The following is a 15,943-nucleotide window of genomic DNA, read 5'->3' as shown; positions in this document are numbered from 1 at the left end:
GGCACTGACAGCTGGCACGAGAACAACAGACTCATACTGAGGTTCTTGAATAATTAGGGCACCTTTAAAACCATTTGCCCTGCCGGCCTTCAGATGAAACCTTTTTCAGCCGGCTTGTATGAGGAAGATCAAAACTCTACAGGTAATGTTGAGAGCAGAAGAAAGCAAAAGCAGCAACATTCAGCACATGGCTTTTTATAGCTTCATGCTGAAAGCTAAATGCATTAAAATTCAGCTGCTAGCGCTGAAGAAATCATAGTTCTGAACTTTTCCTTTTCAGTCACAGGTGCCTTCGGGAGGTCTGTTGGAAGTCAGTCCATTGGGGAGCTGTCTTGACAGCGCTCATCTCGAGCTTAAATCCAGGGAGACATAATGTACGGGCTGCTGTGCGAGAGTCTTCATGACTTCATCAAGGAGTCATACGGAGATGATGTGTGGAAGCTGGTCAGAGAAAGAGCAGATGTCAGGTTACACTCCTTCGTCACCCACCAGGTATAGTGTCTGTGCTCCTGAGAAGAATAATATGACATAATGCTGTATACATGTGAGATTGTTTTCTGTATCCATGTCAACATTTTTTTTATTGTTACCGTCTCCTTGCCTGATTTTGTTGTATTCCTTCTTGTCAATATAATCTATTTTAAGGGATAATATCTGTGTGTGTGTGTGTGTGTGTCTGCAGGTGTATAGTGAGAGTGTGATTCCCCGCATTGCAAAGGCAGCCAGTGGAGTGACAGGTACGCCCTACAATGAGTTGATGAACTCCTGGGGTGTCTACTTCCTGGGCTTTGTAGGGAAGTACGGCTATGACAGGATCCTCAAGGTAAGAAAAGTTCTCAACTCGAAACTGTCAGAACTGTGTTGTCTCATAATTTTTTTTGTAAGAGGAAAGAGATGAATGCATTGTATGTGTCCCTAGCACTTCTATTGTGATGCCAAATGCTGTTTTTCATTTTCAAGCAAATTGGGAACAAGGTACTCCAGTGATTTTCAGTCAGTTTCAAGTTGTACATTGAATGGATGTTAAAACAAAGGCTGAAATCACAGCAACAATACGGTCAAGAGTCTACATTTTTAAAGGTTTCGCCTCAAGCACAAAATCACAAGCCAAGCTGTTCATCATCCTCCAGAGCTGCAGAACATTTAGTTTTCACAAGCATAGTAGTTCTGCCTGTGATCAGCATATTGACCTATTCTTGTAAGATCAGTGACTCCCTGTAAGAATACCATGAAAATGGTACAGCCAGTATCTTAGATGTGAGCTGTCACCCTCTGCCCTTGCTTTCAGGTGTTAGGGCGTCATGTGCGCGACTTTGTCAATGGCCTTGACAACCTCCATGAATACCTGCGCTTCAGCTACCCCAAGGTCCAACCTCCGACCTTCTTCTGCCAGGAGGAGTCTGCCACTGGAGTCACCCTCCACTACAGGTCTGAGACAAGAATGAGGGGCCCGGAGGGTTAGAGGAGGCTGGAGGGGGGGAAATGCATACGCTATCAGACATCACACATAAAAATGGAAGAACAGAGCAAAATTATTGAGAGCTGTGCCATTAGGCTCCATCGAAAGATATTGAATTTTCTTCCTTTGTGATGTGCAGGAGTAAACGTAAAGGCTACCTGCACTACGCCATGGGTCAGCTGAGGCAGATGGGGAAACAGTTCTACGACACTGACATCCATGTGGAGGTGCTGTCAGAGCAGATGGTCGGAGACTACTCCCATGTCACAATGAGGTACATACATGTACACACAGACACACACAAAAGTTTTTCAAATACTGAAAACCTACTCCACCACTTTGTATACTCAGCTTGAAATTTTAGAAAGCTGTGGTTCTGTGCAGGCTGAACTTTGACAACTCAGCCTATCGCTACATCATGAAAGAGGATGAGGAGGAGCAGGAGATTCTGCCCATTACCTCAGACTTCTTCTTTGAGGTCTTCCCCTTTAACATTGTTTTCAGACAGGTAATCTTATCTGAGCTATCCTCATTTATTTCCCCAGAACAGTTAATAAATGAAATAATGCATTAACAGACAGTCATTCTTTGATTCTTCAGGACATGGTTGTGCACAATGTAGGCTCAGGTCTGGCTACAGTCTTCCCTGATCTAGATGGGAAGAAGATCAATGATGCGTTCTTGCTGGCTCGCCCCCTGGTGGAGTTCACCTGGAACATGGTAATGACACCTCTTCATTTGATATGTATAGTATACAGTTGCAGAAAAAAGGATATTGAACCTTTACAATGACCCTTTTTCAGTTTTAGTCATGCATCAATCCTCTTTATGGAACATCGGCAGTGCTGGTGAAACAATGCACCTTTAAATATTACTTTTAAATAGAATGCTGACAAGTGTTGATTTAGTAATCTGTGCACAGATAATCTCCCACCCCAACAACCTGTTTGAGATCATGTCCAAGGAGCCTGTGAAGAGAGAGAGGAACCTTCACAATCGAGTCCAGAGTAAGAGTGGGAGCCATGTAAACAGTCGCAGGGGTGTGTGTCTAATGGGCAAGGACTCGCTGGCTTGTGGTCAGATCAATTTCACTGTAGTCAGACACAAAAGACACAATCAGGTTCATTAAGTAAAAAAGAGCAAGTGTGCAGTGAGATGGATGTCTGTTCTTGTGTGAGAGCTTTGAAAACTGCTGCTGAAATTAAAGTTGTGAGGTCAGAAGGTGTTGCAGTTGCTGAAATGGAATTGTTTGATGTCTTGATTCAATTTCAATTGATTGACTTAATGGAACTGATCCCATCCCCATTTGGCATGGGTGAAGGGTTGCACATGTTCACGCCTCTGATGATTTGCTGTGCTTTTCCACAGATTCTGATTATGAAAATGCCAATCGCTCTGCTGACGTAGATGTGGAGCTCATGGCTTTCCAGTCTATTATTGGAGATGATTACAAAGGTCATAACCGTTCTGTTATCTAAAAGATACGTCTCAGGGCCTGAGCAGTCAGACTTTAATATTCAAAAGTGTACTATATAGTAGATTTATACACATTAAAATGCAAATGAATGTCAGTTTAAAGGAATCATTTGATATTTTGGGAAATACAGTTTTTTTTGTCTTTCTTGTTAAATATTGTTGAGTTAATGAGAAATTAAATAAAAAGAGACAGAACTAATTATGTGCAGGATTCTTTCGTGGCCTGGAGCAAACGCTTTCTGGAGTTATTTTTTTCATTGTGCAGCTGCCAGGAGACCAGAGGACACTCGAGGAAGTCGCTGCTCTCGTCCAAAAAAAGCACAAAACCCCACCGCAAACTATTAATCGTTACCTTTAGACAGAGACATGCTAGTCTTTATCCTTTATACAGAGCTGCACTAATCATTTGCTGGTTTTATTTAGCGTCACGTTGAACATAAGAGTATGCTTTAGTGGTGTTAACTACTTCAACTACAAATAGGGAGAGGATTGTTTTAGGTCTGGGTAATTTCAACATACCCAGCTCTTTGAAGCAGTAGATCAACACAGTTTGAACTATGCCCATTAGTTTTATTATTAAGAGGTAGATGTATTAACAAATGTTCAGAGGAGCACAAATGAATAATCATGCTTTGTGTATTACCCCCGCCTGGACTGTAGTTTCTGGGAGGAAGGTGTCAGACTGATGAACATGGTATAAGAATCAAAGCTGACACGTCTCCATGAGGCATTGTAATTATTTTGGTTTATATATGGTTTATATACAGTTCATATATAGTTTATCTATGACAACATCTTGTGTGACCTTTGTTGTATTTGTTAATATGATTTCATTTCATCTCTATATTGTCAAATGATCTTTTCTAGTTTCTTAGTTACTTCAAATTAGCTATAGTTGTCCAAACTAGATTTCTTTCTAGAGTAACGTTGCTGTTGTTCGTTTCTTCCAGTGTGAAGTAATTATACCTTTGCAATGCTTTTAGAGAACCTTTTATGTTTCCCAAAATGTTGAACTGTTCCTTTAAAGTGCTAAATTGCTAAATCCATTAGAATGACATTGTTAGCACAGAGCAGTTATTATCTACTGCTGAAATTTCACCATTAAATACTTATCTTGTTGGCATTTGAATGTGCTCCTCTTTTAGATGGTAACAGTGCTAATGCAATGGAGAGCTGGGGCGATGGGAGCCGTTGCCTCAAACTAAAAGGACAAATGAGATACATGCCAGAGTGGGAGTCCATCATCTTCCTGGGAACCCCTGTGTGAGCCTCTCCCCACACACACTAACACACACACACACACACACACAAACACAGACACAGATCTTTATTAAAACACTGCGGTTGAAAAGTAAAACATTCGAAAAAGCAGCAAGAGCTAAACTGAATTACGAGGCTGCAAATAAAAGCCCGGGCAGTGAATCAAATCAGGGGCCCATTCTACCAACACTTACCATGCATGAAATGAGCTGCTAATTAGCTTGTAATCAGACAGTGCAGCTCTTGTGAGCCTAATGGGAACCCATTTGCAACTGAGAGTGTTTTCCACAGAGTGCATTAGCAAAACACCTCCCTTCTCCTCTAAAATATTTTGTTTTGCAAGTAAATGACCTTAAGCCTGCATATGGACAAATATCCTGTAATGTTAAATGCTACGTAGATTAATAATACGGTGGTAAATAAAATTGATGTTTTTCAGAGTTACTGTTTTTTAATTCCTGCTTTTTCAGATACTGCTATTGTTTTTTTATTTCTAAGTGCATTGTTTTGGTACATGTTATTCATTTTGTTAAAAAAAACATGTATATAATTTTTCTCACTTTGATTGTGTGTGTGTGTGTGTGTGTGCAGGATGGAGAGTTTGAGTGCTATGTTTAAGACTGGCCTGTACATCAATGACCTGAGCATGCACGACTCCAGCAGAGACCTGGTGCTGGCGGGGACACAGCAGTCAGAGGAGCTGAAGAGAGCTCTCATACAGGTTCTGTGAGCCGAAGTGCAGCTGCATTTTAGATGTGTGTGATTAGCTCACTTGTCGCTCTGCATTATGCAAAGATGCTCTGGAGCCCTTCTTTCAGTCTAGCAACCCTAGATCACCTACCGCCTGCGGACCCGAGGTGAAAGAAACAGATGCAAACTCACTCATTGTTTTTCTGCCTCATTGTGTGTGCAGGAGCAAAAGAAGTCCAGTAAGCTGGAGGAGAGCATGAAGATGTTGGACTATGAGATGAAGAAGACTGATGACCTTCTATACAGAATGATTCCAAAGCCAGTGGCCAAAAGGCTGCGCAAAGGAGAGCCTGCTGTAAATACTTGTGAGGTCAGGAGTATAGATGATGCTATATACAGTGGCAATAATATTTGTTTGTGCATTACATCAAATCCTCCACCATCGAGTCCACCAGAGCAGTAAAATATGGCATTTAGTCATTTAATATAATGCTTTTTACCTCACACTCATGTATGAAAGTGGTTAAAATTTGGCAAGATTGTCTGATTAAAAATTCAATTTAGCATCTATGACATTTTTTATTTACCCAGCGAACATAATGGCTGGGCACCCAAACACACACATCAATAGAAATCCTCTGAAGTCTTGCACCTGGTGGTCCAAAACAGGGCAGACATCAAAAACGTCCCATGAATGCCCGCCTCCCTCATGTCTGTGCGTGTGTGTTTGCAGTACATTAACCTGCTTGCTCAGAAACTCTCTTATCTCACTCCTCCCAGGTGTTCCCAGATGTAACTATTCTCTTCAGTGATGTAGTGGGATTTACTCGCATTTGTAGCCACATCACCCCAATGCAGGTGGTCTCCATGCTCAACACCATGTACACGCTGTTTGACACCCTCAGCGAGAAGCACCGCGTCTTCAAGGTTTGTGTTTTTGCGATTCCCGTCTCTCTGATGAAGTTTATACACAGAGTAAAAGCTGCTGCTTACCTTTTTTCAGGTTGAGACTATTGGAGATGCCTACATGGTGGTTGCTGGGGCTCCAGAGAAAACCAAATACCATGCTCATAACATCTGTGACATGGCTCTAGACATGGTGCGCTCCATAGATCACCTAAAAGACCCATCTAATGGCAACAATATACAGATCCGTGTGGGTGGGTAGAGAGTGTGTGAGGCTTTCAGTGTGATTATGTCAGTGTGGATCTGAGTGAACATTACTGTTGTCCTGGTTTCAGGGATCCACTCTGGGATGGTTGTGGCGGGTGTGGTAGGCCATAAGATGCCCCGTTACGGTCTGCACGGTGACACGGTTCACACGGCTTCTGCCATGGAGAGCAACGGAAAGGTGGATAGCATGATGAATGAACACGAGAGGCTAAAAAATGAAAACTGACCTTTTCTGTTTGGCTTTGACTTGTCACTCTTGGTCTCCATCAGGAGATGCACATTCAGCTCAGCAGTGCCACCTATGAGCACCTGAAAGGAAGTCACTTCATCTTCGAAAGAAGGGGCATCATTACTATCAAGGTCAGGGATCAAACCAGTCACCATGGCAACTACAGCCATCCCATTACATTCACTTAGACATTATGACAACGTGTAATTAAATGTAATTTGCTGGAGAACATATGAATCATACTCAGCTCTATTTAATTCAATTGAAAGGACTTTTTCCCTGGCAGAGGAATCAAAGTATGTGCAACAGAGCACGCATAGATGCACATATACTCATATACTCATATCTTAATAAAACACACTGGATAAAAAAACCCAATAAATACTTAAGATGCTTAAAAAAGTATAAAGTGCATGTGTGTTATCTTCACACACTGCAGAACCTACATAAGACCCAACGCTCAGGCTGTAATCTGTGCTAATGGAGGATTTGTGCATAAATCTAAGAAAATATATATATAATAAAAACTTACAATGTTTTGGCTCTGGGGATTCAGCACACTTAGTATTCAGAGCTGATAATTGCAGCTTGCTTGTTGATTTGCCAGTCTATTTTATCAGTGGCTCTGACTTTGAGGCTGTACATGTTGTACATTTGAGGTTGATAATGCCAGCAAGATGACTCCCAAAGGTTTCTGAAGTTGCTGATTACAGGTGCCAATCTCCAGAAAGTAAAAGTGACTCATTTTTCATCAGGGAACTTGAAAATCTGCCACCTGCCTTTTTACTCCCCTCCATCACAGAAGCCCTTTGGGTATTTCGGCTGTATCAGACATCTTTATGTCCTGTGACTGTCGCTGCTCTGGTTTTATTTCTCAATCATCCATTTTTAGGGAAATGTTGAAATTGAGACCTACTGGCTAAAAGGTAAGAGGGACAAAGATGGAAATGCTCAGGCAGCGTGTCCTCAGTTTGAGACCCAGACCATCAGTAAGGCCATCAGCAAGGCGACCATCTCCGGGCCTGAGACAACAGGGGATGAGGAGGGACTGGTAAAACTTCACTTAAGACATGCTTGAGTGGTGTACACTCTTGTTTGCTTCAATTCTACCATCATCATCATCATCATCTCTGATTACTTGAGTCTTACTGCCCTCAGGTTTTCCCTCTGGTGGCGGGGGAGGACGAGGATGACGTCAAGTCTATTCGCTCCCATCGCACCAAGCTGGAGATTTCAGGCCATTCTCTGGAGGAGTCGATGGAGGAATGCCGGGTGGAGGAGATGTCTGTTCATAAGGTGAGATGCAATATCTGGTCTTTTAATGACTCTGATTGAACTAACTTATAGCTCCTTCCTGACTTTCTATCAGTTGTTAGTACTGATATTTTCTATTCCACAGTCCCACTATAAAGACGGTTTGCAGGACGGACTCCAGGACTCTCACCTAGAGATGGACTCACCTGAGTCTGATGACAGAAACTCCATCATGGAGTCCCGTGACAGCTCCTGTGACTCCCGATGCTCTAAGAGCGCCATGTGCTCTGTGTCATAAACTACAACATGGTACTAGTACCCAAACAGATGCTAGCTGACACTGTAGGCAGTAAATGATGTGAGTGGCTCCCTTTAAGTTGTTAGGCTAAATGCTGGATAGGAATCTGGCATCTGCTGTTTGTTATTTTGTGTTTTTGGAGGTGTTCTTGTGGTGATGGCATGACACACATCTGATGACAGATTTATACATGGACTAGACTGTAATGCCTAAAATCTTTAGGGGCCTTGTGTGGTTTTGAACAATAAAGTCAACAGTGGCAATACAAAAATCACTCGCAGCCATAAATGTTAATTTTACACTTTGATCATTTTGAACAGCTGCTTCAGAGCTCTATCAGCTCTGTGAGGGAGCCAACATTTCTCCACTTAATACCTCACATCAGTCATCTCAAAGAAATTGCCACTAAAAAGTCAACAGTAAGAAATTTCCTGTGTACCCACTGTGTAATATGTTTTAGTACCAAATAGTGGTACCATGTGGTTTGGATGGAGACAAACTCAGTAATATCCTGCTCTGTTGTTCTACCGCACCTTGTAGATTTGTCATCTCATTTTCGGCCCGTGTGAAATCACTCCTCTGTCCCTCTCCCGCCTCTCTCCTTTATATTGCATGTCTGCATTCATTGTTCTACATCAGTCTTGTCAAGCACACAGCCTTTGCACAATGTAAACGCTTGTCAGCTCGGTGAAAATAAAGAGAAATGATTGATGAGTCATATGTAGCTTGGTTTGTTATTGTTTGTCTTGTCACTCAAAATTACTGGCATTCACACTCACATTTACATTTGCATATATTTTACACTTTTTATTTAATGCACTTCTCAGTAGATATGGTTGCATGGATGTGACTTCATTGTGTGTTGTGCCCATGTGACATGTATGCATGTGCACCTGGATCTCAATTAAACTCCAGTGAAATAAAGAAACAATCTTTCATTACATTTATCGTGTTTGGCGATTGTCTAATGATCCTGTTACAAGAGTAAACCCTTTTTTCTAACAATCTGCTTTCTGGTACACACAACACACATCCACAATCAGCAAGGACATAGTAATCCTAACAAAAATACACTGATTCACACTGTTTCAGTCAGACAATGTTCCCCACTGACTGATTATCAGAAGAACTGCACTTATAGGTGGCGTCCTCACGATCTATGCTGCATCCAGTGCCTGTGTCTTTAGGCGTTGAACTGATGGAACAATGGAAGCAGAAGGCATAGAAGAAAGCCAGCAGGAGCAGGAAGCAGACCACACAAAAAATCACAACAATCAGGATGGTGTGCACTTGCATGTGCAACTCCTCCCACGGAAGCAGAGTGGTGGTGGTCATGAAGGTTGTTCGAGTAGTAGCACTGAAACTGGGCTCACTAGTCACTATGGGCAACTGGTGGGCAACTTGTGGCATGATGGGAGGATGTGTGTCCTTAGTGGCTTGGTGATACTTTGTTGTAGCCTTAAAGGAAAACAGATTTTAATTTTGTTTACCACAAAAGGAATTAGATAACAAGAATCAAACGATAAATCAACTCTCAGAAAATGATGAGAACAAACCGCATAAAATAATTAGTGATCAGTTTAAAAAAATTTTGTACAATGTTGAGTTTATCTTTCAGACAACCAATCACAGTGTTTAGTTCTTACCCGTGTTGTTGCCGCGCTGTTGTCCAGTCTCTCCCTTTTAGCAGGACTCAGGCTTTCTTTTGATGAGCAGAGCTTGAAAGAAATGGAGGAACAGAGAGGGAGGGCTGGACTGAAGACGAGATGTGGCTAGTGGACCACAAATAACAGAGGGGGTTGCCCTGGCAACACTAACTGACATCATATCACCTTCAGATTAAGTGTACAAATGTTCTTCAGCGGTTTTGAACAGATGGAAACGCAGGGAAATTAAAATATGTACAGAGCTGCGACTACATTAACCAAATCACAACATGTCATTTAAATCTATCATTTTATAGGTTATCTTCTGTCTGACACTGTGCAGGATACAAGTATCTGCCAAATCAAACATGGTCTTTGGAACAGAAAGCAGAATTAGTGAAATTTGAGTGTGTCAAATCACTCATTTGTAGAGAGCAGAGTCTCTTCATCAGTCCGGGAGATGATTCAGCCTCTCTAACACTGCCACCTGTTGGTAGAAGAAGCAGCACTGAGCAACACATTGCAAAACGCAAACTCATCTCCCCATCAGCCCAGCTCCTGAGCCGTCTGGTCTCTTTCAAACAGCCACGACAATCCCTTAGTACAAATAGTAATTGGTCCCACACCCCCCTGCTGTGCTCCCTCAACAGGAGTTGATGCCTAAAAAAATGTTTTAGGCCTTACTCCAATTTTTCATCTCCATGGAGATGACTCAATTATTCTACTGATATTCAGTCATTTTGTTAACACTTTTAGCAAGTAAATCAGAAAGCTGTTTCCCCCCCAAGCCACTCATAAATACCAGACAAAAGAAAAGAAAAAACTATTCATTAGCATAATTTCATATTGAGGAGGACTCGGAACAAAGCCTGCCAGCTGATGTGATTTTAGAGTGCTTTCAGATGGTTAATTACAGCTCCAGACAATAGAAACAAAAGCTCCATTACATCCAACTGCATCTGCGTCGAGCCAAAATGGTTGAATGGAAGACTTAGCCTACAGCAAGGTCAATCTAAAGAACCAGTGAATGAGGGAAGACCACAGGGCTGTGAGGGCCTTCAATCCTGGGAGGGTTCTAGCTATTGTCCTCAGGACCAATGAGCCACATGTGGATAACTGATGAAATCTTCTGAAATCAGTGACCTGAACAATCTTTTCTGGGTGTCTCCAGCCAGAAGGTGAAGAATGACTTTACCTCGAAGTTTCTCACACTAAGTAGACAGTTTTCTGCCGGCAGGGCACACGCTGTTCTCACACATGGGAGATGTCATATGGCCAACTACCTCCATCAAAAGGCATCCTGACAAGTTCTAACAGACGCATTGCTGTGAGACAGACTGCACGCTACGTAATAGTCCCCGAATTAGCATATAAAACAAACATTTTGAGAAGAAGTGCTCCTGCTGAAAATTAGTCAGTCTCCCTGCGTGTAATTTCCCTGCACTGTTTGTTCTGCTGTGCGCCTCGAAGATTTAATATCTTGTTGTAAACTCTCCTCTCTCTCCCTCACGCTCGCTTTTCGGTTTCAGTCTCTCTCTGCATGCTTGTTATTGTGGTGTAAAAGTATAGCAGAATGACAGCTGAAAAAGACCTAATCAGCTTGTTATTGTTCTTGGCTTGCACTGACAGGTTTGAAAAATATCATTTGATTTGGAATATGTCAACTCTTATTGTTTGCGCATGTATCTATGCGTGTTCGCAGACTATAATGAAACCAAAGTAGCAGAACTGACTAATTATTTTATTGTCAAAAATCTCAAAACACATACTTTACACTCACACTGGACTATGTAACTAATAAACAGTTTCACATGGCTACACACTCAGCTTTGTTAATGAATTCACACAGATTCACCAGACAGGGATCCTGAGGAGGAGGGGAACAAAATATACATTTCACAAAAATTGATAAACACCTAACTTGCTTATTGTAACTCACGTTACCTTTAAATTAACTACATTTGCAAAATTTTCAAAAAATAGGACACAAATTGTAAAAATCAAATTAGGTTTCAGGTCTGTTAGAGGAGTAGGATCTGTCATAGGTGAGGTGTGTTGATAGTAAATGAAGTGAAATATATATTTAATCCCTTAGTTGATGCTGATCCTCAGTTTGACTCTTGGGATGCTGGCTCACTTCTTCTTATTCACAATGTTGTTACAAATCCAGTTCATGCCATCCTGTAGGGCGAGTCAAAAGAAGGCAGAACATAAGTACATAAGTGTTTTTTGATTCTCAGTACAGTATTGAAGAGCAGGCAGGCAGTTGATTCATTATATGGTTAATACACTTCAGCCTGAAGGAGAAATCAATAAATCAGAGTTGGGTCTGACCTGAACTCCCTCCCCAGACACAGCTGAGCAGGCCTGAATCTGCCACTCCCGATCCCGGTATGTATGCAGGTTGAGTCCCTCAGCGATCTCGCTGGCTGGCGATGCTGTGGCCAGATCCTGCTTATTGGCAAAGATGAGCACCGGAACGCCCTTTAGATTCTCCTCATCAATCAGCTCGGAAAGCTCCTGCACATATGTACACGTACAGATATTTTTTTCCATCCTCCTTTTTTTATCTATCAAGAAAAAATGACTTTCAGCTATTTTTACTTCACTAAAAGTCAACTTTTAGGTAGTCTTACTAGGATCACATCCAGAAATAAAAACAATGCAGGCAGCTCACCAGTCCTGTCTCTTCAAACCGCTTCTTGTCTGCACTGTCAATGACGTAAATCTGAAAGAGCAAACACATAAGAATTAACTAAACCTTGATTAATGTTAAGTAATTAGGCGTTAGATTAGATACATGCATAAAAGAATCACACTGTCAATATTTTACTGTTAACCATAGTGACTATTTAAGTCTCTTCCCTTCACTAAAATGATATTCTAAAGCTTAAATTGCACATCTACATTATGTGGTCTTTACTAAATACCACCAACACTGTTGAGTGTACCGTATTTAAGAGCAACTTTCAGATACTTCAACTTTACTGTTTTTTTTTTCATAGTAGTATATTTTCACCTTTTTCATTTGTCAAACAAATCTGTACTATTCTTGCACATCCATGTTTTCAACAACAACAAGTTCAATATTGTATAAATTACATACACTGTAGTAAATTGTATAGTATGTCCTTCGTACTTCAACCAGACTCAAACGTTTTGAGTGGCACTTGAAGAGGTACTTTTATGGTATACTATTGAGCTTCTGTGCCCCTTCCACCTCTGTTACACAGCGGGCACTCACCAACAGGTCTGTGTTTTCCAGGTACTTCTTCCAGAAGGGCCTGATCTTCCTCTGTCCTCCAATGTCCCAAACATTGAGTTTCATGCCGTGAGAAGCCACACTCTTTATGTTGAAGCCCTGAAGAGAAACGCAAAGCTGGAGTCAGTGTAGTGCACATCACTGCCTTCAGTTATACACCGTTCCATTACACAGCACCCGGAAAGCCTTTCAAATGAAACCATTCATTAAGAAGAAATGCACTTGAACGCAGGTGTGTGTGTGTTAAATTAATAACAGTTTCTCTCTGTTGCATTCTCATACGTATCAGCAGGGGAGCAACATGCGCTCTACGTGCTTATAAGGAAATGGTCACTGTGTTAATCTGCAGTCGTTTTTCAGGCAGCTTCAGCCGACAAGATTGCATAATAACTTTATCCTGAGGGCCAACTGGGGAGCAAATGTGAGGATAAGGCTGAAAGGATCAAGTGCAGTGTATGTGTTTATGCGTCCGATCTAATCTATCATTGTGGTGAATGTCACCATGTGATATTTGACTGCATCCTTTCTACCTGGAGTCTGATCAGCTGCCATATTTGTCCAGGACAAGGTAGTACTCCTGTCTTGTCTTTTGGGAGTAATGCAAGGGTATTAGATAATCATATTAGAGGTTAGATAACCAAATCGGAAGGTGCTGATAAAAAAACATGAACCTCACTGTGATGCAAGGTCTTAGAAAAAAAACAGCATGTAATTCAGGAAGCTTTTTGAAGTCCACACTTAATCTCCAGATGAGAGGTTATTAACCATACTGCGTAGAATAGGATGTTCTGACATCTTTGGATCATTATCTCACTGATCACTATAAGAACAATCATTTTATTTTACAGCTTAGTAAAAAAAGAAATATCATATCAGTCTAGTTGAGCATGCCCCGGTTGAGCTGGTCTCATGAGATTAGGTACAATCACCGTGCCTTTTATAATGTTGGTTCAGGGAAATACATGACGGAAATACATCATATCCTTAGATAAGCTTAATTTAACAAGAGGAATAAATCATTATAAAAAAAACAGCTTCTGCAGATAAAGCAGTTTTCTTTTTTTTAAAGGTTCTGTACTGTGATTAACAAAGTGCTGATGTAATGTGGTGATGCACATGAGCAGCTCAGTCATCTTCTGTGTCTTAATCGTGCACAGTATGTGGCTCCTTATGGTCACGGCGTGTGGGTTTGGGTTTTGTGAACTTTACTTCCGCTCACCTGTGTCGGTGTGATGGTGTTAACATCCTCAGAGGCAAGGCTTTTCAGTAGGGTGGTCTTTCCGGCGTTGTCCAACCCCAGAAGCACTATCCTGACCTCCTGCTCTGAGGATCCCTTCAGCTTCTCAATGACAGAGAGTAAGCCCTGCAGAGAAGAACAGGACAGTGCCATAAAACGAGTATTCACAAATCCTTCAGGACTTGTAGTATGTATTTATGGTGTGTGGGAATCAAAAAGTATCTCAACCTGTTATTTTTCATTGGACATTTTCAATTTGAATGTTTAAAACACAAAAGCATTAGTAAACATAAAGATAAAAGATGATTATGGAGAAACCTATTTTTGACTTCATGTTCTCACTAAAGGGTGCAATGTTACTTTGATATAATATCAGAAGGTAAATAATGTGTTTTAATCTGTTTTAAGACACACTTGATACCTGAGAACTCATCAAAAACCCACTGACCTCTTTGCTGATTTGAGATAAAGCTCCTCAGTATGTGTGCCCAATATGCCCACCAACCAATCCCCAGCCCTCCATGTCTGAAGCTACCCCCATTCTGTAGGAATGAGTCTGTTACTAACGACCAGTGTTGATTGGAGCTTCATTCATATAATGCTGCTCTGTTTAATGTGATTAGTCTGAAGGAAGGTTGCACAACTACGGCTGCTCACAAAAGAGGCACTGTAGATTTGTAGCTTTAAATACTTGATTCCAGGTGATAAATACCACAGTGAATGTGTAACTAACTGTACATCGAAGATTTTAGTGTATAATCATAGTTCTTATATTGAATAAATACAATTTGACAAGCAAAGGAATTTAGATAATCCAGTCATCATGGCTGAGAGTTGCATCTAAATATAAACAGTACAATACTTAATGAGTCATATATGATGAATCCCAATACCTGTGGCAAATTATTTTGTATAATTCAAAATGATCAAAACAAACCAAAGGGTCACATTAGGTTTTATAAGTCCTGTATTTCCAGATCAGGTCATTTACCTTTTGAGCTTCTCCCATGTTGGCGTGTTTCCTGTGGTTTAGCTGGAAGGCTGCAGCTACATTCTCCAGTGAAGCTCACACAGCTGGGTCAGCTATCCAGATGACCCAGGTGAGCCAGTCGAAAAAAAGGTACCAGCGCCCTTTGTTTCTTCCCTCAGAAACTTCGGTGGGTTATGTGCGATGTGTGCATGTGATAGTAATGTCTACCTGGGCGTCAATTGGTCCTTACTGTCGCTGTGAAATTAGCAAGCAGGAAGAGGGTGAGGGTGGATGGGACTGGGATTAGGAGGCCAGAATTAGCCCTAGTCATCCATGCAAAGGCCACTCCATCCACCCTCCCCCTTCCTCTGTCCAACCCTCCAGCTCCACTTTGCAGTGGCTTTACCAGGATTATCCCTTAGCCACCTGCTATAGGAGGAAACTCAACAGACAGCCCTTCTTGACACACTCACTTACATGTTATGAGGATCAAAAATAAATAAAAAGGTTCAGACATTTTGCCATATGGCTGAGGGGGAAATGCTGTTAATGCAGAAAAACAAACCAACACTTCTGGCAGCATGAGAACTGAAAGTACCCACAGTGCTTCACCCATGAACTTCAAAGGATTACACTGTGTTGTTGAACCAGGGAATTTGGTATTTCAGTGTCGTGAGTAAATTCTCAAATCCCACATCTATCATTCTTTGGGAGTGGACTGGAAAGTATTATCATCCCATATATCCATTACACGCCGGTCGCTATAAAGCTGTTCTGCGTAGTGTGCATTCCAGTGAGTAGAGCATTCAGTGGGATTAGTTTGAGCATGCCTGTCCCGCGTCCGGATTAAAACATTTCTAGGCTCTTTTCCTCAACCGAACAGGCGTCTGGTCAGTGAGTGAGCACAGTTATGAACGTCAGGTTACACAGTGAATCCAGCTTGGCCTGGAAGTGGCCTATACATCAGCATCTAACCTCACAATTAACCC

At 41.5% G+C, this 15,943-nt stretch overlaps 2 protein-coding genes and 1 long non-coding RNA gene across 3 annotated transcripts; 1 reads left to right on the top strand and 2 right to left on the bottom strand.

Annotated features, from left to right (window-relative positions):
- Positions 1–91: 91 nt before the first annotated feature.
- On the top strand, positions 92–8,522 carry LOC113160732 (soluble guanylate cyclase 88E-like). Its single transcript, XM_026358134.1, has 19 exons — positions 92–142; positions 281–492; positions 683–823; positions 1,289–1,428; positions 1,599–1,733; positions 1,844–1,967; positions 2,060–2,179; positions 2,382–2,466; positions 2,828–2,914; positions 4,081–4,198; positions 4,787–4,916; positions 5,109–5,255; positions 5,666–5,812; positions 5,889–6,045; positions 6,127–6,236; positions 6,329–6,418; positions 7,180–7,338; positions 7,446–7,583; positions 7,687–8,522. Exons 2-19 carry the CDS (start codon positions 373–375, stop codon positions 7,837–7,839), a joined length of 2,301 nt encoding a protein of 766 aa, XP_026213919.1. The 5' UTR covers positions 92–142; positions 281–372; the 3' UTR covers positions 7,840–8,522.
- A 326-nt stretch (positions 8,523–8,848) lies between these two features.
- LOC113160875 lies at positions 8,849–9,627 on the bottom strand. Its single transcript, XR_003298718.1, has 2 exons — positions 9,486–9,627; positions 8,849–9,297 (listed from the first exon to the last, which is right to left on the bottom strand). It is a non-coding gene; the product is annotated as an uncharacterized LOC113160875 (long non-coding RNA).
- A 1,849-nt stretch (positions 9,628–11,476) lies between these two features.
- Positions 11,477–15,941, bottom strand: LOC113160671 (ADP-ribosylation factor-like protein 3). Its single transcript, XM_026358037.1, has 6 exons — positions 14,976–15,941; positions 13,967–14,110; positions 12,730–12,846; positions 12,163–12,213; positions 11,820–12,005; positions 11,477–11,666 (listed from the first exon to the last, which is right to left on the bottom strand). The coding sequence occupies exons 1-6, from the start codon at positions 14,991–14,993 to the stop codon at positions 11,619–11,621; spliced, it is 564 nt and encodes a 187-aa protein (XP_026213822.1). The 5' UTR covers positions 14,994–15,941; the 3' UTR covers positions 11,477–11,618.
- Between the last annotated feature and the right edge of the window lie 2 nt (positions 15,942–15,943).

Source organism: Anabas testudineus, chromosome 10, assembly GCF_900324465.2.
Source record: "Anabas testudineus chromosome 10, fAnaTes1.2, whole genome shotgun sequence".
Taxonomy (NCBI): Eukaryota; Metazoa; Chordata; class Actinopteri; order Anabantiformes; family Anabantidae; genus Anabas; species Anabas testudineus.
This window is presented reverse-complemented; position numbering and strand designations above follow the sequence as displayed.

Excerpts from the sequence above, each read along its gene's own strand:
- LOC113160732 (XM_026358134.1), top strand. The coding sequence starts at position 373 with ATGTACGGGCTGCTGTGCGAGAGTCTTCATGACTTCATCAAGGAGTCA. Across the intron at positions 2,180-2,381 it reads TGGAGTTCACCTGGAACATG|ATAATCTCCCACCCCAACAA; the intron begins GTAATGACACCT and ends ATCTGTGCACAG. Across the intron at positions 4,199-4,786 it reads ATCTTCCTGGGAACCCCTGT|GATGGAGAGTTTGAGTGCTA; the intron begins GTGAGCCTCTCC and ends GTGTGTGTGCAG.
- LOC113160671 (XM_026358037.1), bottom strand. Across the intron at positions 12,847-13,966 it reads ACACCATCACACCGACACAG|GGCTTCAACATAAAGAGTGT; the intron begins GTGAGCGGAAGT and ends GTTTCTCTTCAG. Across the intron at positions 12,006-12,162 it reads GGTTTGAAGAGACAGGACTG|GAGCTTTCCGAGCTGATTGA; the intron begins GTGAGCTGCCTG and ends ACATATGTGCAG.